The sequence below is a fragment of the Lepidochelys kempii genome, chromosome 11 (assembly GCF_965140285.1).
Source record: "Lepidochelys kempii isolate rLepKem1 chromosome 11, rLepKem1.hap1, whole genome shotgun sequence".
In the NCBI taxonomy this organism is placed as follows: domain Eukaryota; kingdom Metazoa; phylum Chordata; order Testudines; family Cheloniidae; genus Lepidochelys; species Lepidochelys kempii.
The window spans coordinates 47,305,486-47,332,472 of record NC_136390.1 but is presented as its reverse complement, the minus strand read 5'-3'; the positions used below and the strand labels follow the sequence as shown (position 1 = coordinate 47,332,472).

Below are 26,987 nucleotides of genomic sequence, written 5' to 3'. Positions count from 1 at the left end.
TACTGAAGGTATCCCAAAATATATAATGCTATGCTGTGACATCGAAAGCACCATGGTTTACGCAGGTTGCAGTGGAATTTATGATGTCATATGCTGTGATTAACTTGTTTCATAACCTAGAAGTGGGAAGCTATAAATAGCTATGAGATACTGACATTTACTGCTAGTACTGAAAGTGGCTGAAAGTCAGTCAGAATAACTTACACTATGATATACTTTCAGGAAAATAAGTTTGTTAGGTTAAATTCCTCTGGAATTTACTTTGAGTCTTATGATTTATCCCTTGATTTTCATTTTAAGTTTGTATGAATATATAGCATATAGAATTACTTATTGGTCAGTCTACAAAGAGGCTTATGTTATTGCTTGCAATGTCATTTCAGTGATTTCTGTGGGAAAGAATCATTGTAGGTATTTTTCTCACCTTTCTTCATGTTTGACAGCAGTGCAAGTCAACACTATGCCAGTTTCCATCAGAATTGCTTTGATTCTGGGATAATAGGATTAGAATCTCTGTGGCAATGGAGGATATTGCAATTTGTTAAAAAAATTAAATAATATTTTAAAAGTTTTTTGGCTATATATTTATTAAGTTCCCAGTACGTTACAGTAATAAATCACAATTTCAAAAAAAATCAATTTTTAAAACAATTTGAAAATGGGCCTTTTTTATATAGCAGATAAATTACTTGTGGACACGCTAACTACATGGAATTGACATAGTTGTTTCCAGGGATTCTTTTTCCTTATCAGAACCATGCCTTCCCATTGACAGAGGTCAGGAGGGACATTAATAGATATTGTTCATACTGAAGATAGATTTGTTTTCTCTCACCAATTTGGTAAACTATTAGCTTTAAATTGCTTCAGTGCTACTGGTGATATTATGTAAACAAATTTAGTGATCTTATGTAAACTGGTGATATTATGTAAACAAAACAAATTTATGTTATTTTAGTCTCTCTATAAGTAAAGAAACAACAGTTCAATTCATCAAAGATTTTATTGGGGTTTAGCACTATAGAATTTCTATTATCTGCAAGTGGTTGCAAAGTAGGCTGAATCTTGATGTACTGCTTTTTGCAATTAAAATTTTTTGTTTTCCCCTTATGCACTCACCAACATTTGTTAGTAGACACTCTAATGGTACGCTAACTTGAACCAGAAATGAATCTTATACATGTAAGACAATTATTTTACAGATGAGAGGTTGCAAGTTTACTTCTCTCTTTCATTCACCTTCCTACAGACATATCAGGAAAAGAAAGTAGCAGAAGTAAAGACCAAGACAGTAAAAGAGCAGATGTAGAAATACAGGAGAAAGCATCAAGACGTAGAGAAGATTGTGTACTGTCTAGTAAATCCTGTCCTATCTCAACTCCGCTACCAAATGTTCTCACTGGTTCTGTACTACAGTACCCTGATAGAAACACAGCTGAGCCAATGGAAATCAACTTTTTAGTTTATAATGCAGACTCAGAGCTCCTACAGCCACAGGACAGTGATACTATGGAGACCACAGAATCATATGGTAATCCTTAGTCATTAACCACATTCCCACATGGATCAAATGCTAATAAATCTAGAGACAGATGTTGTGTTTATGCATAAGTGTGAGTGGGTATTAGTTCCTGGAGGGATCTAGCTTCTGAAGGGAGTTCGTATTTTCCTATAGCTTTGCTTTAAAGGCAGAGTAGGATGCCAGATGGTCTGTAATACCTGTTGATTCTTTTGATTCCTTCACAATGATCAAGTGAGGTGACTGCTTCTACTCACTGAGAACAACAGTGCAAGAATGAAGTTGCAAGATTTCAGTGAAATAGCCAAGTTACAGCCTATTTTTACCTCTGGGATTAATGACCTTCAGTACAGGATTGGTCTAAGGGTTCCTTTTGCTGTAACCAGCGATAGGTGAGGCTGCTGCCAACTTCATTTAAGTGAAGGCCCTTGATAAACCACTATGCAATTTAATTGAAAACAGGTTGGGATGTTTTAATATCTTATTTTTAAAACAACACATTTTAGAGGTTGCAGTATCCTCCCTGAAAAAATATCATTTTCTCAGATGCGCTGTAGTGATCAGAACCCGTTTCTCGTTCAGATGTACATTCATTAAACTGGGCTGGTGATCACATCCTATACTGACACACAAGAAAGCTGGGTATGATTTCAAGGCTCAGACTCTCATTAAGCCAGAAGACTGGTGACTGTGTGGGGCTTTTACTGGAGGAAGGCTGGAGCTACACTGATGCAGCAGCTCCAGCGCTGGCTGTCAATGGTAGTGGGTGCGCTTAAAGGGGCAGAACCTTACTCCCCACAACGCTGTGCTGCAGGTTGACTGGTGTGGTGGCTGCCAGCCCAGCCACAGGGGTGAGGCTAATGCCAGGGGCTCTGCTACAAAATCAGAACACTAGTTGGCCAACACATCAGGTCAGCCTACTTCTCTTATCCTAGTACCAACGCTACCTCAGTCTTGTCTGGGTTGAGTCACCAAATAGCCCCAATCCCAGCCCCATTCTCATTTCGAAAGTCGTGCATCCGTCACAGCAGTGTGACCGGACAAGGCAGAGTCAGTGAGCTGGGTACCAGCAGCATGCAGCAGATACCACAGATCATATTTTCTTGCTAGCCCTCCAATATAATGTATCGCTCTTGTATAATAATGGGATATGTTTTTAATTGTTCTGGAAAGGAGTAGTCTGTATTTTCTATCTAGCATACAACATAACCTATGAACAGCTGAGGTACTCTATCAGCTAGGGATTCCTAGTTTTATTTCTCTCTTTCTATTCCTGTTTTGCAGAGGATTTCATAGGGAATGAACCTACATGGAGTAAGGAGGGTCGGGACATAGAGTCAGATATACAAGAGATGAGAGACATGATACCAAAAACAAGAAGTCTGGGTCCTAATGAGAGCGATGATATCATCATTGAGGAATATATACCTGACTATCCTGAACCTGAAACCCAACCATTAACCCATCCCTGTGATTACCCTGCCAAAACTTTTCAAGAACAGACCACTAACTTTTCTTTTTTTCAGGCAGATTTAACTAAGAGTGACATGGAGATCTTATCACTGTGGAATGGTAATCACTATTCAGATTTCAAGACTGATTAAGCAATAGTTGTAGCATAAATCGTGGTTGAAAAAATATGTGTCGCACACTCAGGCTGTGCAGGGATGGATGTGATATCAGCCTGCTCTAGGTGTCACTGAAGCCAATGGGAGTTTTGCCATTAACCAGTTACAGTTCCGCTCCTATCAAATTTACTGTGTAAATTAAGTTAGCAAGTTATCTAATGGGTGACCAAGAGTAATAGTACAGTCAGAACCCAAACAATTTGTGATAATATTCAAATAATTTTGTGCTTGTTGAGATAAGAATACCAGACTTGTTTTGGCTATCACGCTGAGCAGGCATATAGTGGTTGCCATAAAAAGTCCAACATTCATCTACAGTTTCTGGTTCATGGTGTCCAAAATGCCACTGTATGGAACGTTATTAGAATTGAAAATAGTAAGTTTTCCCATATTCCCATTTACCAATATCTGTTAGGCCTGGTCTGCACACAAAGTTACACCAGTGAGTGCTGTTTCCCCAATTTAATTAAGGTGGTGTGTGGACAATCTTAGATCGGTATAAAACTAGATAACTTCTTTGTGTAGACAAGCCCTTAGTAACAGAGGTAAACCGCCACACCCTAGCTGTCCTACTTCCTGATTCAGATGCCACCAACCATAGGCACTCACTCAACCTGTGATGAGCATGGTGTAAACATTTAGATAAATAGATAACTGATCTCTACCAGTCAGAGGCACTTTTAGAAACCCGGGCCCAGTACAATAATAATCTAGAATAGGCCTTCAGTACTGTTCAGATAAAAATGCTAATTTTCCTTTGTCAGCCCAAGTTTTGGAAGAACAGAAATGACTTTTTTCCAAGACCAGTTCTAAGATGCTCAATTTTACTGTACAGACTAAGATATGTGAGAATATTGGAGGTGAGGATATTCCAAAAGATCTAGAGATGTGAGACTATTTCAAAAGATTAACTTCTGTTATGAACTTGAGCAGTACAGCCATCAGTTGTACCATAGCAAACTAAAATTCTGTTCTGAAGTTTTCCTGAAATACCATCTCAGGTCTGCAAAAACTGCATTTCATCTTTTTTCCACTCAGAAAACTTTCTTAACCCTGAGTTGAAATAGTATTCCTTCTTTAGAGTAGTAGAAATTTAAATGGGAAACATCGTAAAATAATATTGGAATATAACATTCTCAAAATTAGAAATCGTAGATAAATGTGATCTTAAAAATGGAATGTATTGAAATGCATTTTTAAGAACACTTAACCTTAACTCTGCTCCGATACTGTGTTATAAATAGGGCTGTTAGTTAATCACAGTTAACTCACGCGATTAATTCAAAAAAATTAATTGAAATTAAAAAAAATTAATCACGATTAATCACAGTTTTAATTGCACTGTTAAACAGTAGAACGCCAGTTAAAATTTATTAAATATTTTGAGATGTTTTTCTACATTTTAAAATATATTGATTTCAATTACAGCACAGAATACAAAGTGTATAGTGCTCATTTTATTTTATTATTTTTATTAAAAATATTTGCCCTATAAAAATGATAAACAAAAGAAATAGTATTTTTCAATTTACGTCATACAATTACTGTAGTGCGATCTCTTTATTGTGAAAGAGCAACTTACAAAAGAAGATTTTTGTGTTACATAACTGAACTAAAAAACAAAATAATGTAAATCTTTAGAGCCTACAAGTCCACTCCGTCCTACTTCTTGTTCAGCCAGTCGAACAAACAAGTTTGTTTACATTTGCTGGAGATGATGCTGTTTTTTTGTACATAATTCTACATTTGTAAGTTCAACTTTCGTGATAAAGAGATTGCACTACAGTACTTGTATTAGATTAATTGAAAAATACTATTTTGTTTTTTACAGTGCAAGTATTTGTAATAAAAAATAAATCTAAAGTGAGCACTGTGCACTTTGTATTCTATTCTGTAATTGAAATCAATATATTTGAAAATGTAGAAAATATCCAAAAATATTTAAAGAAATATTGTTTAACAGTGTGATTAATCAAGATTCTTTTTTTAATCACACGATTAATCACAATTAATGCTTTTAATCGCTTGACAGCCCTACTTATAAGCAGAAGATTATCTCCAGTTACCGTTTGTTCACAGTAAGGACAGGCTAAGATTATTTGAATGATGTTAATGGTACATACTTTCTAATATCTATTTTATTGTAATTTTTTTTGTATGACCTTAATTTATAATTTCCATTCTTTCCATTTTCTGTTTTGTTTTATAGTTCAATGTTCTTTTAAAGTTTTTTTCCTCAATTTATTGATACAACTTAAACATTGTTTTTTGCCTTGGAATTTCCTGGGCTTTCTGATAAAGTCAAGGAAAATGCTTGTGGCTCTGCCATATGGAAGCATATATTCACCAACAAATATGATATGTAAATTAGTTTCTTTGGGACAAAAGCCTTAGGTAGATTATGCCATGAATGACATCTGCTTTAATTAATATGACTTGGTAGAACTGCATGAAAATTGCTTCCAAACTACACCTACAGATTCCATCATGTCTTTTAATACAGCCAGTTCTGCCTCGCAGTTCTGCAGGAGGTCCCTAGAGGAAGCAATAGCTATGAAGAGATCAAAAGTCCCCCTCAGTTATAGAATCCAGGAGATATTTCCCGTTTCTCTAATGTTTGTAAGCAGTTTGGATCAATAAACCAATTGTGAAGTTCCTCCCCTTTTTAAAGCTATAACCGGCCAAAAAAATCATAAGAACTGAAAAAGAAGGGAAAGCACCTAATTGTTTAAGCTTACATATACTAGAAACATCTCATGAACTTGTCTCAGATTTGGAGGGAATGTTTCTTTTGCCTCCCACCTCCAAGGCCAAATTGCCCTCCAAAAGAACATGCCCTGAGGGTTCAGGAGAGTGGTGTGGAGGTGATAAATTCAGCTTATAATGGTAATGTGGTTACAACCTGTGCTGCAGAGATGCTTCTACCTCTCCATAATACCACATGCTCAGTTTTGGTCTGGGTTTAGGTTTGGGCACTCACAAAACTGAAGTTTGTTCTCAGTCAGGCTAGCAATGTCATGCTAGCAGAACAGGGCCTGCTTTCCTCCTTTAGCAATGGTGAAAACTGTGGGTTTGGGAAATCACACAATAATGCCCAGAGAGTTCGTGGAGTTACAGTTCAAATTCTAATGCTCATCGTTTCATAAAACTGGGGATATTTTACATCTGTCATGGAAGTATCAAGGGATCTGAAAGCTGAACCTAAGAGATAGGAAACGGAAGGTGTTCTAATAACAGGGGAAACAGCCCTCATGGGCCATTTGGCCCTCTTCTTGTCAACCCTTCCATCCCCACACCAAAGTGTGCTCTCCATCCCCTCCCATACAAGTCTTCTCCATCCCCTGCTCTCTCTATCCTCCAGCTCCTCCTATCAAACTCTCTCTCCCACGCTCAAGTTCTGTCCTCCTGAACTTCCCTTTTCTCAGTTCCGGGCCATCCCCCCAACCTTTCTTTCCCTACCTCCAGTTCTCTTCTTGCAACTGAGCTTTGGCCTCCTGGATCAGTTTCTCCCTTCCCTCTCTGTCTGTCCCTCTGAAATACTATTCCTTTGAGATTTGTCTCCTCCCCACTGTTGCTTCTGTTGTTGTTATAGCACAAATGTGTAACCCCCTAAAGCTCTCTCCATCCTGGGTTCTCTTTCTTTGCCATCAGTTTTGCCCTGATGTCTTCTTCCCCCCTCCAGGGTTCATTCCTTCTCCTCCAGAGCTGCCACAGCTCTCTTCACTACCTTCTTTCTGCACGGCTCTCCCTGTCTACCTGTCTTGGGAGCTGCTGAGCTCTGCTCTCTCTAGCATTGCTGCCATAAACAGCATTGCTAAATGGAACGGCAATCAGCAGTGATCTCATCCTGTTTCCATCCTTTCCCTTCCCATGTGTGCACTGCTTTTCCCGGAATGCTTGCCACTCCAGCTGCAGATGGAAGTACTGATTAAAGATCAAACACCGAATCCAGCTGCCACCACTTCTGTTGCACCTGTGTAACTGAGATCAAAACTTTACCCACTTTAAACAAACCAGTGCACATGTATTAACACTGAAAGTGACAAAGAATTCCCATGTGCACAAGGTTTCCAAGTCCAACTCTAGGACAGAGCCATTGCTAAGAAATCAAAGCAACTGCAACATATATTTCATATCTAATTTACATATTTTGTTCCCTTTCTGTAGAAGAACTTGTGAGAAATGTTGGTGAACAGCAAAAAGACCAAAGCAGAAAACCCGCAGATGCACAATTACAGGAGGAAACAACAAGGACACAAAATGAGAGTAGTCAGGGAAGCGATGACACAACTTTACCAAGAAGCTCCACTCCCAGTTCTTTCGTCCTACAAGTTATAACTTTCGACTGTCCTCCTAGCGCATCCAGCTTGGAGAAATTCACTAACTCTGATCCAAACCAGAAAGATCTCACCGAGGCACAGCAAGAAACACAGCCCACTGACCCATTGAATGGTAATATCTCATCACAAAACACACCTCAGTCTAACGAAGTGGTGCAGGGTGGAGCTGCTGCCGTGTCTGTTACATCCCTATTAAGCTTTGACATCCATAAAATGTCCAGTTAAGTAGTTGTTCAAGCCTGCAGTTTAGGAATGGCCCTTTCTCAGGCATATGTAGAAACTGAAGTGTCATCAAATAAAAACCATTTGACATGAATAAATTTAACCTTTTTGATATTAAGTATTTGATATTGAATAGTAAATGATTTGGCCTAAAATACCAAAAATATGAAAGTTGAACTCATATAATTTAAAAATAATTTTAGATATGTATTTGCAGCTTTAGAAGTTTAAGTTACTGGGAAATTACATAAACTCTGTAGAAACTGCTTGCCATTTTCTTTTTGAATAGGTAATTCTGCTTTGGCTATTACAGGACTTCTCACTTATTGTAGGCACTTATGATCAAAACTTCATGAACCAAATCATTTGTACTAAAAATGAATACAACTTCCCCCATTTATTTTGATCACTTTAAGCTGATGTAATTTGATCATTAAATAGGTATAAAAAATTGCCATTTCAGTAACAAGGGAAGGTGAAAATTTGGAAAGTTGAGGGGGAAGGGGATGGAATAGCCAAAGGAGATCCATGGTAATGCAATATGATGAAAAGGAAAAGGGTTTTATTGACCTAAGCTGTGGTCTGCACTCTGGTGATCATATGATCACCATTGTCAAGGTGTCCAAGCGACAGTGGACTTGATCTAAGTAGAAGGAAGATACTGTGTGATATTCCATTTTAACTTACAAACAGTACTGAAATTGATGTTAAAGTAAGCTTTAAAAGAATGGGATGTTGAGAAGAAAGTATTACCTCTAACTCTTCCTCCTGGGCTGAGGATCCTTCACATCTTTGCATGAGCCATGAAGATCCAATTCTCTCTCCTGGTGTATTGTACATTTTTATGATGGGCTAGATTGCGTGTTCTCAATCCATCCTGAGTAAGAGGCAACACATGACTGCATTGCCCCAGGAGAGACCAGAGAATTAATTGGGGCTCTGAGCGCTACAATTCATCCCCTACTTTCCCCTTGTTCTGAGGGAGGAATGTGTTACCCCACTCCATTTCATGGACCTGCTTGCTCCCCTCTCCCTCTACCCCTCCTCCCCCACATCCACCCAGCCAGCTATCATGGCCACTGAGTGATGGGGACAGAGCCAGAGCTCCTCCCAATCCCTGCTCCTCACCAACTTATTTGCTTGCAGCAACGTGTTTTGGGAGAGTAGCCCTGTTCTCCATGGTGCAGCCAGGGTCATAATCTGATCAGAGCTGAACATGTAAGAGCCCTATTCTCCTGCAGGTGAAGAAAAATTAGTTAGAACCAAACGAAGTTGCTGCTTAATTTTTCCCTGTGTCTTGTACATTAGGGGCTTGAGGCAGTCACATGCTCTGTTCCCAGCTCAAACGTTGGATATGTCTTCCATAAGGCTGAGCCTTGTGAGACTGGGAGATGAGTGGCACTGCCTGGGCAGCAGTGCGTGGAAGTGTAGCTCAGCACATCTCTCAATTGACCCTCATCTTGAGAGATCTCCCTTATTTTATCCCCAGCGTGACCTACACGCACACATTTGGTGGCCTTTCATTTTTATTGTTGAAACTTGTTCATCAGAGTAAAGGATCACAAAGCTGAGGTTCTAGCCTGGATTATTCCTATGAAAGGAATGAATCCCCCAGTACATTGTTTCCTAAATGAATATTTTTTCTCTCTTTCATTTTGGGTTTTTGTCACATGCTGCATGCTACATTTGGGCCTTGGCAGGTTGAAAACGAAGTGCCTTAGAAAGGTAAAACGCTGGCTATGCACTAGAGGAGGAGCCCAAGGACAGGCACTACTTGCTGTGCCCATAAATTGGTATAACAGCCATCTTGTACTAAGAGTCATTACTGCACCACCAGTGCTTACTTCTGCAGCACCTAGATGTTTCTTGGAGTTCTTCCATCCAGACATTGACTCAGTCAGATCCTGGATAGCTTGAGAAATCTGATCAGATCATGGAATAAATTGGCAAAGTATGGTTGTAGGCATACAGTTCTTGCAGCATAAATTCCACCTTTCTTATGCAATGAGCATATCATTATTTACGAGAACTCAGTGTTATTGAAAGGAAATCATTCATGTGGTAGGAAATCCCCTGTAGGACAGGCAGGATTTTAAGGCATCAGGACTGCAGTTTATGAAATTGGTAATTTACATTTGATTTTTTCTTCATTGGAATTATTTACTTTCCAAAAGTCAAATGGTTTAGAAATTATTTGTTTAGCTGGGAAAGGGCAGAAAAAAGAGGGTGTACAAAGCTGCAATAGACCAGGGAAGTGTTTTGGGGTTGTTTGTATACTTGTTTTAGAGAGAAATAAATAATTAAGGGGCTAAAAAGGAAGGACGTGGGAGGGCAATAACGGAGTTTAATGAAGCGGTGTGAATAATGTCAGTCAAGCTCCTGAACTACAAGCCAGAGTTCATATGCCTATATCCTGCACCACTGAATTAAATAGTCCATACAGAAGGCTCATTTCTGTACAAACTGACCCTAGGACATGCTATAAAAAAAGCCAGAGGTAGGAAATTGTAAGCCTAAAGTCTGTCATGGAAGTAGCAGATTTAACTTATCCTATTATTAGACTGTAGCAGCAGTAGTCACACCACCGTTTTAAGGTCCAGGTCACCTCCAGAGATTGATTTATGGTCCAAAACATAAATTCTGTCTCCTCTAATTTATCTAACAGTGATGCATCTGAGCCTTCACAGCTAAATGTCTGGCTGGAGCAAACATCAGGGCTAGTGCTCCTGCCACAGGAAGCACAACCACAGTAGGTTAGATTCGCTACAGATTTTCAGATAATAGTTGAATTGCAATGAAGGTGACTTTAGAAACTAAGTGAAATGGAAGAGGGCTCATATCCAAGTCTGCCATCAACTGTTAATCATCATCCCGCTAGCAGTGATGGGAACTTATGAAGGGTATTGCTCATTGTATGCTGTTAATAGACAATGTGCTAAACTATAATTACTTTAGTGCCATTCTGGGTTCTGAAATTTACTTCTACTTTGTTTGGAAACTATTCATCCCAGATACAATGCAGGCCCGCTGACAGCAATTCTGGGCCCTCAGGCAGAACAGTCAATGCGCCCCCCATGCACGCACAAGGCTGGCCAACTGTCTAATCGCGCAAACCCAAAGCCCTTTGCCCTGCCCCCTCCCTGAGACCACACCCCTGTCCCGTCCCTTCTCTGAGGCCCTGCCCCTTGCTCACTCCATCCCCTCTCCCTCCGTTGCTTGCTCTCCCCCACCTTCACTCACTCTCACCAGGCTGGGGCTGTGGGTTGGGGTGCAGGAAGGGGAGTGGGGTCGGGCTCTAGTAGGAATTGGGTCTAGGGTGTGGGCTCTGGGTGGGGCAGGGAGTTGGGGTGCAGGAGAGGGTGCAGGGGTCAGCGCTTACCCTCGGGCAACTCCCAAAAGCAACCAGTACATCCCTCTGGCAGCAGCTCCTAGGCAGGGGACCTAGGGAGTCTCTGCACACCGCTGTCCTCAGGCACCGCCCCTGCAGCTCCCATTGGCAGCAGTTCCTAGCCAATGGGAGTTGTGGAGTCAGTGCTTAGGTTGGGGGCAGCTCGTAGAGACCTCCTGCCCCCGCCCTCAGGGGCCGCAGGGACATGCCGGCCCCTTCCAGAAGCGGCTGGAGCGAGGGCAGGCAGGAAGCCTACCTTAGCCTCGCTGCGCCGCCAGTGGCCGGGGGCCCCCGAACCCTTTTAAATCTCCTGGGCCCCTGGCAAATTGTCCTCTTTGCACACCCCTGTCAGCAGGCCTGATACACTGTATGAATGTGTTTGCTTATTTATTCATTCATTCATATGGAGCTACTGGTGGAAATATCCTTTTATACTGCTATAAAACAAATTCCCTGCTCCCAGGATCTTACCATCTTGATTACTCTGATTTGTCTTGCAATGAGTGCATCTAGAGCTATTTTCAGACTGAACCACAAGATTATGCAGTAGGACGATACAATATAAGGAATCTGGACAGTCATTTAAATTGCATTTAGCTGTAGCTTAAATTTAAATGCATTGGGGTGGTGAGTATAGCAGGCATTTCTGTATCCAAGTTCAATGAGTGATCAGCTGCAGGCATCATACTGTGAGACTTCCTTTCATCAATCTATGTTGAATTTAGTCTCAACCATCTGCTTCAGTGATTGCTTCACTCCATGTTCCAACATAGATAAAAATCACACGATGTAGTGGAGAGTTTCCAATTTTCTTAATTAAGAAGGAATATTGGATATTAGCAAATCATTAAAGTAAAGTCACATATGAAATAGCAGTAAATCCATAATTTGACAGCACTATCTGTTTCAAATGGATTTGATGTTTGTGTGCCTAGTTGAGATTAGTGAATAAATCAAGAAAAAGAGTGAGATTTTCAAGGCTGCCTATGCATTTGGATGCTCAGTTCCCATTAACTTTATCAGAAATTACTAGTTTATACAAAATATTCTTGTTGCCTTCAGCAAGCTATCAAAGTCAGTTAATGTATATTCTGTGGCTGCACTGAAGTTAAAGGGAGTTTTCACCCTAGGTATTATTTGAATTTTATTTGTTTTCAGATCACGATAGTCTGGTTTATTTTGTAAATGTAATGTTCCATATTTATATTTTTTTCTTTTTAAAAGGAAACCAAGAATTAAAATCTATCAGAAGTACAAACTGATCCAGTAAGTTACAACCACTGTTAGCCAGATATAAAATGAATTGGTTCTGCCCAGACTGAGGAGCTGCTAGGTATTTTGACCACCATTCTCACTTCAGAAATGTGTGTGATGCACCTACTAAACCATTAGTCTGGGAAAGGAATCACTTCAGCACCTCCTTTAATTTTTCTTTACCAGTAACTCAGTCTGACTCTACCATCTGTAGTTTAGAAATTTTCCAGGCCAATTCCAATATTTCCCATTTTGTGGGAATCTAATAATAATCTAATAAACAGGAGGGATCTCGTGTAATTTGTGACTAAGGCCATGTCTACACTGCTCTCCAATTTGGATTATGAGGGTATGAACTGCAGTGCACACCAAAGTGCTCTGCTGTAATTCCCCCATGTGGACCCTGTGGTCATGAATGTAAAGGTCCCTAATTTGCACTAATGTCATCCTTTTAGGGACCTTTAAGTTTGTGCCTACACGGGCAGCACTAGTGTGCACAGCTTAGTAACACCCCCTTTTTCTGAACTGTGGAGCAGTGTAGACAAAGCCTTAGTCACCTTGCTTGGATGTTACAGCTCCTTTTAATCTAGCAGTGTGCTGTAGCAGGTAAAAAAGTTTCTACATGTAGTTCTCTGCTAATCTCTACTGCAATGTGGAAAACGTATTACATTCTACTGAGATTGGCTGAAGTCAGTTACATACCTACAGAGGTGCCATTGATGAGAAATAAATAAACCCGGGTTTGAACTTCTTTGTAGCCGTTTGATTTTACATTTACATTGTTATTAACTGTATTACAGAAGTGTCTGGAAGCCCCAACTGAGGCCATGGCTCCCTTGTGCTAGACATTGCACAAATACAGAGCAAGAGGCAGACGCTGCATGTTACCAGTGTACTTACCTATGTAGAGTGTGTAACACTGTGTCAGAGCTATCCAGAAAATGGGCAGGATGCAAAACTCCAGTCTGTGCAATTAAATGAAGATTAAATTAATTTGCAACATCCAAATACCAAAGGGAAATCCCAGCCTTAAAAATAAAATACTTTGCATTTCCATTTCAAAACTATCATAATTCAAAATAACCTCTGCACATTAAAACTAGCAGACCAGCCTACAGTAAATCCATTCTAACTGGGGTGAATTACCTTATCCTGTCACACCCTGTAACAAAGTATTTAGTGCAAAAATATAAAATAAAATAAAAGCTTGATCTATAATACCCACAGTGTGTTGGGTCACTGTTGTATTTCAAAGCACTGTTGATTAAAACTGTGCTAAGTGATTCTAGAAGCAAGCCTTAATGGAACACAAAATTTAACCATTTAAAAGGGAGGAGATAGAGTAATCCTTTACAAAAGTCTTTCAGAAATTGATTTGCTATATAAACTAATATAATCCACCATCAAGAATATTTTAAGTGTGCAAATGAACAACTTTCTAATGCAACTCATTTTCCGCTTTCTTGGTGTATATCATATCTAGAGTTTATTGAAAATTTTCAACTGGAAAATTTCTTCATTGGAAAATGTGGTTTCATCACAGTCTGTTTTCTTGGGAAGATGCCAGTTTCATCAAAATATTTTAATTTTCTGTGCAGATAGTCAAAACAAAAACATTTCTTTTAAGATGACATTTTGAAACTAAATGAACATTTTGTTTTGAAATGGTTGCCTTAAAAATGTCATTTTAATTCATTTTAAGTCAAAATACCAATTCAAAACAATGTTTTTTATTTTAAAATGTTTGAGTCAAAAATATACAAACCTCTTGCTTTCACATTTCTGAACTGCAATTTTTTGGAACATTTAGTTCTGTGAACATTTTTTGTATTCTGACTTTTCCTCCCAATTCAGAATGAAAACAAATGTCAAAATATCTGAATGTCCCTGGGATGGACATTCTGTTTTCCAGCCAACCAGTGTTTATTGCAGTCTGTGGTGTATCATGCTGACTATCGTACGCTCTTTGGTGACAAAAGTGTAAGAGACAAATAATGTCTGAGTACAGAATGGAATTAAGGAATGTACCAAAGAGAAAAAGGAAGACAGTTATGTTGTTTCCTCCTGCAGCTCATGTAAACTCTTTAGTCCCACTGGACAAACGTGATTGTAAGGCACACCATGCCATCAGAAGAATCAATATTTGCTTCCTGCTAAAAATGTTTTCTCCGTGGGTGGAAAGGGAGGGTTGAGGGAAAAGCAAGTCAGTGAATTAATTAAGAGTCAGATGTGGAAGAGGACAGTGGGCTCTCTTTGAGCAGGAACAGGTGACCATAGAAGTGAAAACCGAGGTAGTTGAGAAAAGCTATCTGTTGAGGGCTCCAGGGAGTCATGAATGAATAAAGTATGCCAGCAGTGAAAGTGAAATATAGTTTCAATCTTCTAAAGTATCTGTTGTTACCAATGGACACAATATCCATCCATCCATGCTCCCCATAAGTCAGCAAGTACTTTTTCATTTAACGTAACAATGTAAAACTTGTAAACTTGCCATGGTATTCACTGTCTTTACTATATAAACATCAAGAACAAAGAAGAGCATATTATTATTTATTATTTATTTGTATTACCATAGTGCCTAGGAGTCCCAGTCCCAGACCTCATTGTGCTCGGTGCCGCACAAACACAGAATGAAGAGAGAGTCCCTGCACCATAGATCTTACCATCTCAGTACAAACTGAGACAACAGATGACTACAGAATCTTTGCTTTATATAATCATTGAGAGGAAACCACACTTGCTCTGCAAAAAAGGGGAATATATAAAACGTAAAACTAAAAATGACCAAAAAAATGCTGTGGTAAAGGAAAGAGTTGGATGGAATACCCTTAAATACATATTTGTCCTGTAAGTCCGCTCAGGGTTTTATGGTCTGTATAAGAACTAGTATTTTATATTTACAGATTTTAATGAAAATATTTTTATAAAACAGGGTTTGTTTGGGAGTTTAAAAATAGAAAAAAATGCAAATGAACATATAACGAGAGATGAGTTCCATACTAGTGCTTAACATCTTCAGGCATTTCCTCCCTCTTATACTACTGGAGCAAAGGATCTCAAGCTGTTATACCAACGTATTTTAAGAAGATGCCATTTTCCATTAAATCACCTCTTCTCCTAAACATGGGATAAGAACTTTGCACACTGCCGTATCTGATGCAATGAGTCTGTAGAACATCAACAGCTTTAGGCAGGGTCCCTGGCACCTGCTGGCAGCATGGATAAACAGATACTCTCCCACCTTGTTACAGATGTCTTGTGTTGATGTGAATAGCCAAAAGGGGAAATGGTTGTCCTACGATAGTCACCTAGTTTGAAAAACTGGCCTCACAATCTTTAAAGTAGCCGGGATCCTTCAGGATAAAGGGCATCAGTTAGTATAGAGAAAGCAAACCAAAATATGCTGAGAAGATGACTGTAGAATACAATGAAAGAGATCATGAGCAATTGGTTCTACAGAGACCTGGTGCTCTATGAAAAACATAAACTATCTAAAGCAAGTTGATTGTGGAATAATAAAATTCCCTGTAAATATTAGAATTCTCAGGACCTTGTATAAATAATGGAATGATCTCTGAACATTGCTATGCCTTGTTCATACATTTTGTCCTTCATTTTCAAGAAAGCAAACACTATTTCACTCTTCAGTTGAGGTTTCCAGAATGTAGGTGGTTTTCACATTTACAGTAGAAGTCCATGGAACCGTGCAGTTTGTCTGTGATACCCAAAGGGTTGGGTCTTCCATACAGTGAGAGCAAGTGTCTTGTGTAGAAGTGATGTAACACTCAGCAAACAAAAGAGCCATCGCTGCAGGGCACTATCAACATCCTCACTCCGAACTGGGAAGGGAGTGTTCATTTCATCTGGTAATGCCAATGTGCTTCCAGAGTACCCATGCATAACTCTCATGCAAGGAAAAGTAATTTGAGAACTGCTACTTATATATAGTACAGTTGCTCATTTAAAGTTAGGCACATGTGCATAGATTCAGTTATACCATTGAATTGCAACCTCTTAAGCTGCAGAGCAAAGACATATATTGCTAACCCAATGGAAATAAGTAAGAAAAAGAATCTACATTCTGCCTGGACACTTGGGCATCGGTTTCATCTGACTACGCTGCCACAAATTGTGCAAAGGCATCTCTCCTCTGTAACGTGAATAATGGAAAGTGTTTTTAGATATTAGGGGTCTTTTATGTTGGGGGACATGACTGTGTAAAAGCTACTGTTCTGGTGTGAACTGGCCTTTTTTGGGTTGGGCTAGCTTCTACTTATTCAAGCAAAGAGTGTCTACCATATATCTGTAACCCCAGTGCCCTAGAATATGGGGTAAGGTTTGGCTCTTAAAGCCAGTGGAGTGTTGGGGAGAGGAGTATAAGGAGAGAATGAACTGGTGATCAATTTGTACCACATTATGTCTGTTTATCACAGGGAGGTGTAATGCCTCCAGAAAAGATGAAGAGGGCAAACTCCACAATGGTTCTTGGGACCCCTGGGTGAAAGGTACACCCCTTCTCTCCAGTGATGGCCTTTAAGTCACCAGCCATTGTGCATGCTGAGTGGGACCCTGGCTATGCCCCAACCCACATAGACATGCTCCTTTTGGATGGGTGTACACCACCCTAGTGTTCCCTTTGCCCTTCTGGGCCCACAAGAAGTAGCATTACCATTACCTCCTGGGGGGGGGGGGACTTATCTCTCCCGGGTGATCAGAGCCATTTCCTTTTCATGCATGGGCAAATTTGACTTATGATCCAACCCAGAGTTAGTTGCCTCAACAAGCATCTCTCTGTTTCTCAGACATTTTTGCATGTCCTAGTTTTATATCTATCTATCTATCTATCTATCTATCTATCTATCTACATGTCTAATGTGTTGCCCATCACCATAGTATCTGGCCACCAAGTCCCAGCTCCCATGCCAGCAGTTTCCAAACAGAGGTCTATGGAGCACTTGCTGGTGCTCTGTGGAGAAATGACACAGGTGCTGGCTGCTGCTGCTTGTTTTATGCTGAGAAGAACAGAACAGATGTGAGAGGAGAGTAAATGAAAAGCAAAGGGAGACAGCATGATTAAATATTTTTAAGAGGATAAAACACAATGCTTTAAAGACAACTAAAAATACATAAATTCCTAATGGTAATGAGTAAGCAACTACTGCAGTCGCTACAAAGAAGGGAGGGGATTGTAAATGCAAGGCAAGGTGGTGTCACCATGCTTGCATATAGAGGGGGAGATGGTTCTTGACACCTTATATCTACTAAGAGGAGGTCCATGCAATGGCAAAATTTGGGATCTGCTGTCCTAGCACCTACTCTTAGATTTAACTCTAAATCTAGCAGGTACTCCTAGTTCATTAACCAAACCTGATTCATCCTCAGGCCGGCATTCATGCAAAACTGACCATGAAAAGTTTCCAAGGAAACACCTCCTGAAAAAAACCACATATCCTTAATGTGTCAAGAAATAACATTTAAGAAGCCAGTGAATCTGTGACTAAAAATGACTGACTATAGCATCAATCTCTGTGATGGTAGATGACTATCCAGTAACTACGAGTAGTATAAAACACACATGGGCAGTATCAATTGGTCACTCAAAGCCTCGTGGAGCATAACCAGATAGACTAGCAACAGGGAAATCCACATCAACAATGTGGAAATGTAATCTACGTTGGCTCAGATGACATCCGTTGATCACTCTCTGGCATATAAGTGTCAGTCAAAGGAGACGTGGTAGATTCCTGGACCGCACTTCATACTTTTCCCCACACCAGGTGTAATTATTTACATCCGTGCAAAGGGGGATTTGGTAGTATTTTAATCCACTTTGACGCTGGTGTAAGGCGCAAGGCAATGCTGAATCAGGGCCCTGATCCTTAAATGATAATTAGGAGAAAAACATATGCTATGTGGATAAAGAATAAGGTAAGCTCAAAGAACAAAGCAATTGAGCTATTGATCAAAATGCTGCCCAGAGAAACCTTGCCTGAATCATATTTCTTTGGAATATGCAGGTCCATCAAAATCAGAACACTTCACATCAGATCAACTTTGCTGGAATTTAACTTTGAAGGAAAAATGGAGGGGGAAAGTTCCAACTATGTCCAGATACCCTGTTTTGCAATTGTAGGAGCAAACATTTCATTTTTTTGTTCTGAAACTTATTTGGTTTACTTTAACTTTTCATTATAGCTTATATTACAAACTATAAAAAGTCAAAGACAAACTGAAACAGGTAGTGTGACCCAAAATGAACATTTCTTTTCAGAATTTTACTTCATGGAAAATTTTGAAATTTTCAGTTTTTATTTCAGTTTAGAATGAGGCCAGATTCAGAAATCTTGAAATCCTTCATGAAATAGAACTTCCATCCTTCACACAGCTCTGATAAACAGCTTTAGAAAGGAAGAAAGAGGAAGAGCAACTTGAGGGGGGGGCTGACCTAGCTTCCCAAACACTAGAGCATGGCATTCAGATATGTGAAACCGTAAGGGGTTTAGAGCAGGGGTGAAATCCTGGCCCCACTGAAGTAAATGGCAAAATTCCCACTGTCTTCAGTGGCACTAAGATTTCAAACATAGTGAATTCAATGCTTTTCCTCCTCTTCCTTCTTCTTCCCTCTTTGGTATACTCTTCCTCTGACACTTCTCTACTAATCATTCTGTTTTCAAGCTAAATTCCTCTTCCTTTTGTTTCCTCCCACTTACAAACTATTGTTTGTCCTCCTTTAAATGCTCTTCCTCTACTTTCATTCTTAGCTTCTAACAGTGCTTCCTTCCTCTTTCAAACATCTTTCTCTGCCTTTCTCTATCTCCCCATCTGTTTTTCCTCTACTTCCCTGCCCTTCTATTTTTTTTTCTTGCTTTCCTTCCTCCACAATCTGCGAACCGGCTCTAGGTTTTATTGGTGCAAATCAGTGACCACGATATGCATTTAATTGCTTAGAACTGAGCAGCTAATTTATATTCAATGTATTTGACATATTTTACCTCTTTCTATAGTGGCAAATTGTCCACAGTTTTTAATTTTCTATATTCAAAAATATTCACAAATAATTTCTTTGATCTAAATACTGTTAATTGTGACTATTCAAGAGCTGAAATTCAAGCTGTGTTGCTTAGTTTTGAATGAATACATAAGTCACATGGTATTGTTTCAGTTAGCAGACTGGACAAATGGAACTCTTAAAATTAGGCTTCGATTACAAATTTAGAGTATCATGCCTTTTCCAGGTGAAACTCACCCCCAAAATGGATTTAAGTAGCCATCTTCACAGAGGTGAATTCCCCCCAAGGAGCAGTTGAAATTTGTACCAAAAAGATATTTAAATTTTTTTCCTAATACTTCATTAACAATAGACTAATTAAATTGCTTTATATTTGTCTCAATTAATGTTCTGATCCAATGCTTTCATTCTGTGTCTTTCCACATGAGTAAATTAAAATGATTAAACTCAATCCCACGTATTCACGCTGAAAAGGAAGTAATGATTGAAATGTAAGTATAAGATAGGCAACCTTTGGAAAAGGAAGGAAAAATGTCCTACTGGGATGTAATACTACAATATGTTATCCACAAGACAGGTTCATATTATATATGAAAATGGAAGCAGATTCTGTTGGTTTGATGAACGTCTTAAGGCACATTCCCATTTGTGTGTTTTTCAGGTGAGCCTAAACGCTGTCAAAAATCAGAAGATATAGTAAAAGTCACTGAACAAAAACATGCTGTGATACACAACTAGATTTGCTGCTACTTAAAGGCTTCTGACATTTTAGTCATGAGAGGTAATTTTACCATTTTTACCATGTCATAATTTTGTAAGTTTTGGTTGCAAGCATTGCAGGGGGATAGTAATTTATTTGTAGTATTAGAGAAATTATTTCCACTGGCATTTTTAAAAAGCCATAGAAACATTTCTGTTACCTGTAGGTTTTTTACTAATTTTGGGGGCCAACTGACTCTACAGCATCTCCTTAAGAAGTGGGACAGTGTAGAAGAGGGAAGGACTGATAAAACAGTACCTTAAGTTTCTTTGAATTCTTCTCTTTTCCAGGCTAAATAATCTATCTGAAATATATCACTTTAAGAATTTTAAATACTTGAAGTTTCATGGTAAAGCGCATGTCACATCATGTATTTTCATTTTAAATCTGTTTGCAGGAAAAACAGAACAGCACTACAAGTTCCTAATTCAGCTTTCTGTGAGGCTGTTATCTCCTCTACCTACTCATTCTTGGACCATGCTATTTTTATGGACAACCATTGGACAAAATAATGATAGTAAAAAACCATAAAACCCTGAGCTGGTAACCTCAAGGCACTTAATAACTCTCAAGATTTCAGATGTATTTGTAACTTTTATTTCCTCTTCTATCTTGCCTTCTTAAACCTAGCCAGAGTACTTTTTCAGCCAAAACTTGGACTTCATTTTATTTGCATCACTGAAACCAGTTGTTGCCAAATGAGCATGAGATACATGTAAAATATGAGGCACTTACCATTTACACTAGTTTGCTATAAAACTGCTGGTAACCTTGATCTACATCCAATGGAAATGGAAAGCCAAAATGAAGCTGGCACAGACAATTGTTTATGCATCCACATTGCATAATAACATTTAAGGCCCACTTGTCAGGTTTCTTAAAATGTTTGGGAACAATTAGAATGTAGACTGTACAGAGAAATGTTAGTGTTGTACTAAGCAGCCCATGTGAACAATCAATGTATCCTGATGCTGTGGCTGCAATTTGGAGAAAACCTGGTGTTTAACGAAACCAGCCTTTGAAATATCAGTTGAAAACCTGTTAAATAATTGTCAATGCTAAGATCAAAATGTTCTAATGCCATGTCCTATGGTGTTCCGTAAGACCTTTGCAGTGGAGTCACGCCTGCCATGGAGTTAGGTGTATATTGTTCAAGATCAGGGCAGGGGAAGCAGATACAAGAATGTTCAAGTGACACATTGGCTTCACTTAAACAAAACCATGTATAAATAGTCTGCAGATGGTATTGTGGCCCCTTAGACTGAGCAGGAAGGAAAAATTTGGGGGCTTGTGGGTGATTCTGTTTGTATGAAAACTCAGTGACATGGAGTCAAGATAATCCATGCTGTATTTGGTTTATTTACATAAAATATTCACACAATCCTGTTTCCCCGAGCAACAGTAGAAGTGTACAGCAATCAGGCAGTTAATTTCCATGTTCAGAAACTCCCAGATGAGCCTTTCCAGCCTGCACAGTGCCCAAGGAGAGGCTCCCATCCTTCCAGGGTCACACATGACGACTTCTCCTGGCTCACTCCCTCTAACTCACACAGCCTGCAATCAACTGCTCGCCCCTGCATCTGGAATCTAAAGGGAAACCCTGTAACTCCACACTGCCCTCTGGGTTGCATGCTTTGACCAGGTGGCTTAGGCCTTTAAACTTACAATATTCCTTTAACAGGCCTTTGGATGGTGACCTCCATGACCAACAACCCTTCATAAGCAACCACTAGCCCCTTTTACAACAGTGTTCGGTGGGTGTGAAATTCACTCCTGTCTAGACAGCCAAAATGAGACCTATGTACTGTTTATTTTGGGGCCCTAAGTGGGACTAAAGTGGAGCATAGGCCTCATACTGGTCCTCAGCATGGGCGAATTTCACCCGGCTTGAATGAGGGCTAATGCAATAGTCACAGTTATGTTGATTCTCACGTATGTGTCTGTATTTGTTGACTCTGCCCTTTTTTTGGTCTGCACACACCCGAGCAATTGTGATTGAACTGGGTATATTGCAAGCTCTCAGTATTGGGGTTAAGGGACTACCAAAAGGTGGAACTCACGTCATTCAACACATAAGCCATATATTCACTATGCATATTTAGTGTGCATAGTTTTAATTTAAGAAATATTTGTGCATAGAGGGTGTAAAAAGTGCATTTTAAATGTTTTGTGAATCCGGTCCAGAGCTTGTATTTAGCATGGACTTTCTGTACAGGGCAAATAACAAATGAAATGTTAACATGAAATTGTATCATATACATTATAACATAACGGGGGGGGGGGAGGCTGGGGGGTTGTTGTTTTTTTGTTGTTTTTTTTTTGCTGAGTTAAGGATTTATATATATACTCTGCTAGAGTTTGGACAGATCATTAGTTACCTGAATCCCTCAATTGTACCTTCTCATCCTTTCACTGAATGGTTTTCACCCCCTCTTATAATATACTATAAATAATCTGATGGTTTCTTAGAACCATTCAGATGATGTAAAAGACAGTTTGGTCATATCAGAAGTAATTTTGTAAAGTCTGAGCTGACTAGGTACTGTGGCATAGTTGCCTTTGAATTCAATGGAAGTCTTGCCTCAGTAAGACTGGAGTAAGAACTTCAGGATGTTGCCATGTGGAAAAACATGGGGCTAGATTTTTCAGATGTGCTGAGCATCCACAGCTCACATTGGAGTTGGTAGGGGCTGCAGGTGCTTTGGCATCTTTGCAAATGAAGCCAATGAAATCTTACTGTTATAAGAGAGTATTTTCCAGACATGCTGTTCATGGCTCACAGAGACCAACAGCTTTGCACAAATGCATACAAAGTTTGACCCACACATTTCAACTTTTGACTTTTTTTCAGAATTGACTTTGACCTCTCTACTGTATCTATGTCCAGGAGTGATTTACACACAGCAGACGTTTGTTACTGAAAATGTATTTACCAGCAGAGTTCACTCCAGAAGCTGCAAGGCCCTGTGTGCCTTATGTGAGGTGTTCAGCATGCTCCACTCATATTGAGCACCCTCAGCGCCTTGGCTGGGAGTTAGGGGAGCTCTACACCTCATAGGAGGTAGTCAGCACCTTCCAGGACTGGATCATTAATCTGCAAATGTATCTTCTGTATAAATTACCTGACTTGCCAGTTTGTATTAAATTTAAGCACTGTGATGGACTTCATTGAAATAGTGACGAAGGATACTCCATTTTCTCAAGTATGTCTTCTAGGTAACATCAGTTAAGTTTCTTTCTTTCTTTACAGTAAGATTGTACCTGTGTTTGACCCAGATCCTGGGTTATCTATAGAGGTGAAATTTACCTCACTGGGGAGAATCAACCTGAGACCTATGCGCCAACTCATTTGACTATTCAAAATATAGTATAAGGGGGACTTAGATGGTGTATAGACCTTGTGCTGAGGCCTCTGTCGGAGGATGAATTTCCCCCTTAAATGTATGAGGATGTATTAACACAATATTGCCTGAGGCCATAAAGAATGGGGTTTGTGTATGCATCTCCCCTAGAGCATTATGGCAGTGTTTCCCAGTGTTATGGTGTGCTGACAGGCTGAACAGGTGTGCCAGAGAATTTTTTGAAAAACTCCATGTGAGAACAAAAAACTTGCCCATGTATTTTAATTAGTGTCAGAGTTGGATCACATTCTGTACTTTTGCTGTCTGAGACAAGGCCCCTTTCAAATATTATGCATGTGTCACATTCTCTTCCCCAAAGGGAGGTTAAGATAGCAAATTTGACTCCTGTGGAAGGGTGGGGAGGGAGGGAGAAAGAAGGGGGGAAGCCACCTTCTCATTGGCCATCTGCCTCACTGCCCGGCCTCCTCCAGAGACAGAGCAACCAATCAGCGCTCAATCTCCCTCCCTCCTCCCCACCTGTGAGCAACGGGCCAGCTCCTCTGTCCCTCCCACTCCCTCCTGCAGCTGCTGGCTGAGTATGGGAGGAAGAGCCCCTGGAGCCACCCGCCCCAGCCTGCAAGTGGAGTGGGAACCTCACTGCAGTGCTCCAGGGTTGGAAGGGAGGAAGAACTGCAGGAGAAGCAGAGATGGGAGGCTGAACTGGGGGGCGGGGGCTGGGTGTGAGTTGGCGGTGCTGAGGGGGAATAACTGTTGGGGTGTGGTATCTGGGGGGCAGAACTGATAGGGGCTGGGTGGGGGATCTGGGAAGGCAGAATTGGTGTGAGGTGGGGGCTGGGGAGATGGGGGGCAGAACTGGTGGGGCCTGGGTGGAGGTGGAGCAGAATTGGGGTCTTCCTGGTGTGAATGTGTGAGTCAGCTGAAAATATTTGTCACAGTCTGTGCACTAAAGTTAATGATGTTAGATTCTAGCATCATTAACTCTATTGTACAGACTGTGAATGGCCAGGGTGGTAAACTGCTTAAACCGAGGCGGTAAGAGGGTGAATTCATTTGGAGACAATATGGTGGTGTGCCTCAAAATAATGGAAGGTATCAAGGTGTGCCGCAGCAGAGAAAGGTTGGAACCACTGCACTATGGAAATGCACTCCCATAGAGTACAGTGAGGCGCCATAGATAGGCATAGTCCTCAAAAGTTTCATTTTGTATTTTTATCTTGAGTTATCTGACAAATATATCGTGTAATATCGTTATGGATTATGATTTAGTCAGTATTTTTATTTAATTCTCAACCTACAACTCTTGTGTTTTTATTCTGCTGTACTTGTCCGTATTTCCTATGATAATATTGCTAAATAAATCATATTTGAGGGCAAGGATTGTGAAACATTTGAGTATCAATGCAAGTTTGCTTTACTGAAGCATGTTTGATCATTTGCATATGGATTGTCTTTGGAAAAAATGACACAGCATAAATGGATTTTACCAAATCCTTCTTCCTTTTGTGACTCTGCACTTTTTTCATGCCGCCTCCTGTTTACTAAGCAATTTTGCTCTCCTCAAGTCCATCTTGAAATTAACTTTTTTTAGCTGGCTGCCACAGTTAACCTTTTACATTTATGTTCAGACTTGGGCTTGTCCTCCTAAATATTACTCACATTAAGGAAAAAATAACCAGCTAAACATGGATCTTGCAAAGCCTGACCAATGTGATTGAGCCCATTGAAGTCAATGGGGCTATTCGTGTGAGTAAGGGTTTGCAAGATCGGACCCAAATCTGGAGCAAAGGGCTTAATTCAAAGCCTACTGAAGTAGATGGAAAGACTCTCATTGACTGCAATGGACTATAGATCAGAATACCTGGTTCCCATCCAACTCCCATTGAAATCAATTGAAAGACTCCCATTGACTTCAATATGAAATTTACAAGGGAAGATAAACAACATCAACAGATTTTCTCTATTATATCCCATCCGTCTTTATTTGTCTGGACTATGTCTACTTTAGATTGTGAGCTCCACAGGGCAAGTTTCATGTCTTTTTGTAAGGCTGTAGAATGCCATGCAAGGCATGATAGAAATAATAAATAATTTAAAATAAACAATGATATTCAAGACCTCAGTAGTAAGGGTGTAAAAATAGATATTTAATCATGCGTTTTAATTGAATATTGGTGTGCAGTGATAGCGAATGACAGCAAGAGAGAGAATTAAATACAAAACAAATGTTCGACTGCAACTCTCAAGTAAAATTACATTACACAAGTGTCCTATCGAATTATTTTTCTGAGGGTCCTTATAGCTAATGTGCCATTTGGTATTTAATTAGTATTATCAGATGGAACCCACGAAAATGTGTGAAGCCAAAATCTGTTTTCACTTATGTGTGTGTAAATCCTGTGGAATTCCATAGACACCAAAAGGGTAAATCAGCATTTGGATTTACACTGATTTAGCTTAAGGAAAAATTTTACTTGTCATGTTTTACATTGGGATTTTCAAATGCATCTAAAGGATTTAGGCATCCAACTCCCACTGACTTTGAACTCCCATTTACTTTTGAAAATCACACCCTTAGAAAACCAAAATAAGCAAAATATTGGCCTCTGCTGGCATGTAGTGGTTTTAATTTATTTTTAAGTAAAAAAAAAGTTTTTAAAAATCTATAGCTGCTTTATATAAGCTGCATTATGGGAAAAATATTTGGGACATTTCATTTCTCTGGGATTTGATTTAACTTTCCTGCTCATTCATTTATTTAGCAGGGCTCCAAACAACATTGTAAAGGTGCTTTTCTCATGCCCAAGTGGGGTGAACCTGGTATGACTGAAGAGTTGTAATTACTTAGGTTCTGATCCTACAAAATCTTACACATGTGAATCATCTTACGTCTTACATCCTACTGAGGTCAATCAAATTATTCATGTTCATAAAGTTAAATATGTGTGTAAATCATTGCAGGACCAGCACGTTAGTCATTTTAGGCTGCAAAAAAGTTCTGATTTTGATTATGCAGCTACTTTGGTTATAGTATCTTTATTCCAACTTGGAGGCCAATGAAACTGATGCTGCCATCAGAAAAGCTTGGCCAACACTACAGCCCTCCAACAGAGATCAAATAGCCCTAATTTTAGTTCATTACCACCAGTCATTTACTCAAGTGATGTAATTAACTAATTAGTATTCAAGTGATGCATAAAGACTGACAAAATGGAAAGAAAACATAAAGGTGTTGGAAAAACATGAGATGCTGATAAAGCTGCTGTTGACTTTTAAATACCACTTGTGCTCTTGATCCCTATTACACTGCTTTGTGACAGCTTATTTTTGGTAAACAATTTCTTAGAATTGTTTTGGAATTCCACCTATTATTTAAATGCTTTTATAAAGGATGTAATTTTATTCCTTTAAAAAACACTGTGTCAATCCTTATTTAAAACAAATCTAATGTAAAATTACAGCTGAAGTTAGGCATTCAGATTCCACAGTGATGGGCGCAGCACAAGAA

At 39.5% G+C, this 26,987-nt stretch overlaps 1 protein-coding gene across 6 annotated transcripts in view; it reads left to right on the top strand.

Moving 5' to 3' along the window:
- The window catches only part of PDE1A (phosphodiesterase 1A), a 188,525-nt gene extending 166,136 nt beyond the window's left edge, over nucleotides 1-22,389 (top strand). For 2 of the 6 annotated variants that reach the window (XM_073306085.2, XM_073306083.2), the window contains 3 exons: nucleotides 1,250-1,531; nucleotides 2,804-3,091; nucleotides 7,315-7,793. In XM_073306085.2, coding sequence (XP_073162186.1) covers nucleotides 1,250-1,531; nucleotides 2,804-3,091; nucleotides 7,315-7,712 — 968 coding nt within the window. In that variant the 3' untranslated portion in view covers nucleotides 7,713-7,793. Of the gene's footprint in view, nucleotides 1-1,249; nucleotides 1,532-2,803; nucleotides 3,092-7,314; nucleotides 7,794-20,021; nucleotides 20,142-20,517 lie in introns of those variants that run through there. The other 4 variants (XM_073306084.2, XM_073306086.2, XM_073306087.2 and 1 more) reach the window with 4 other exon arrangements.
- Nucleotides 22,390-26,987: the final 4,598 nt, after the last annotated feature.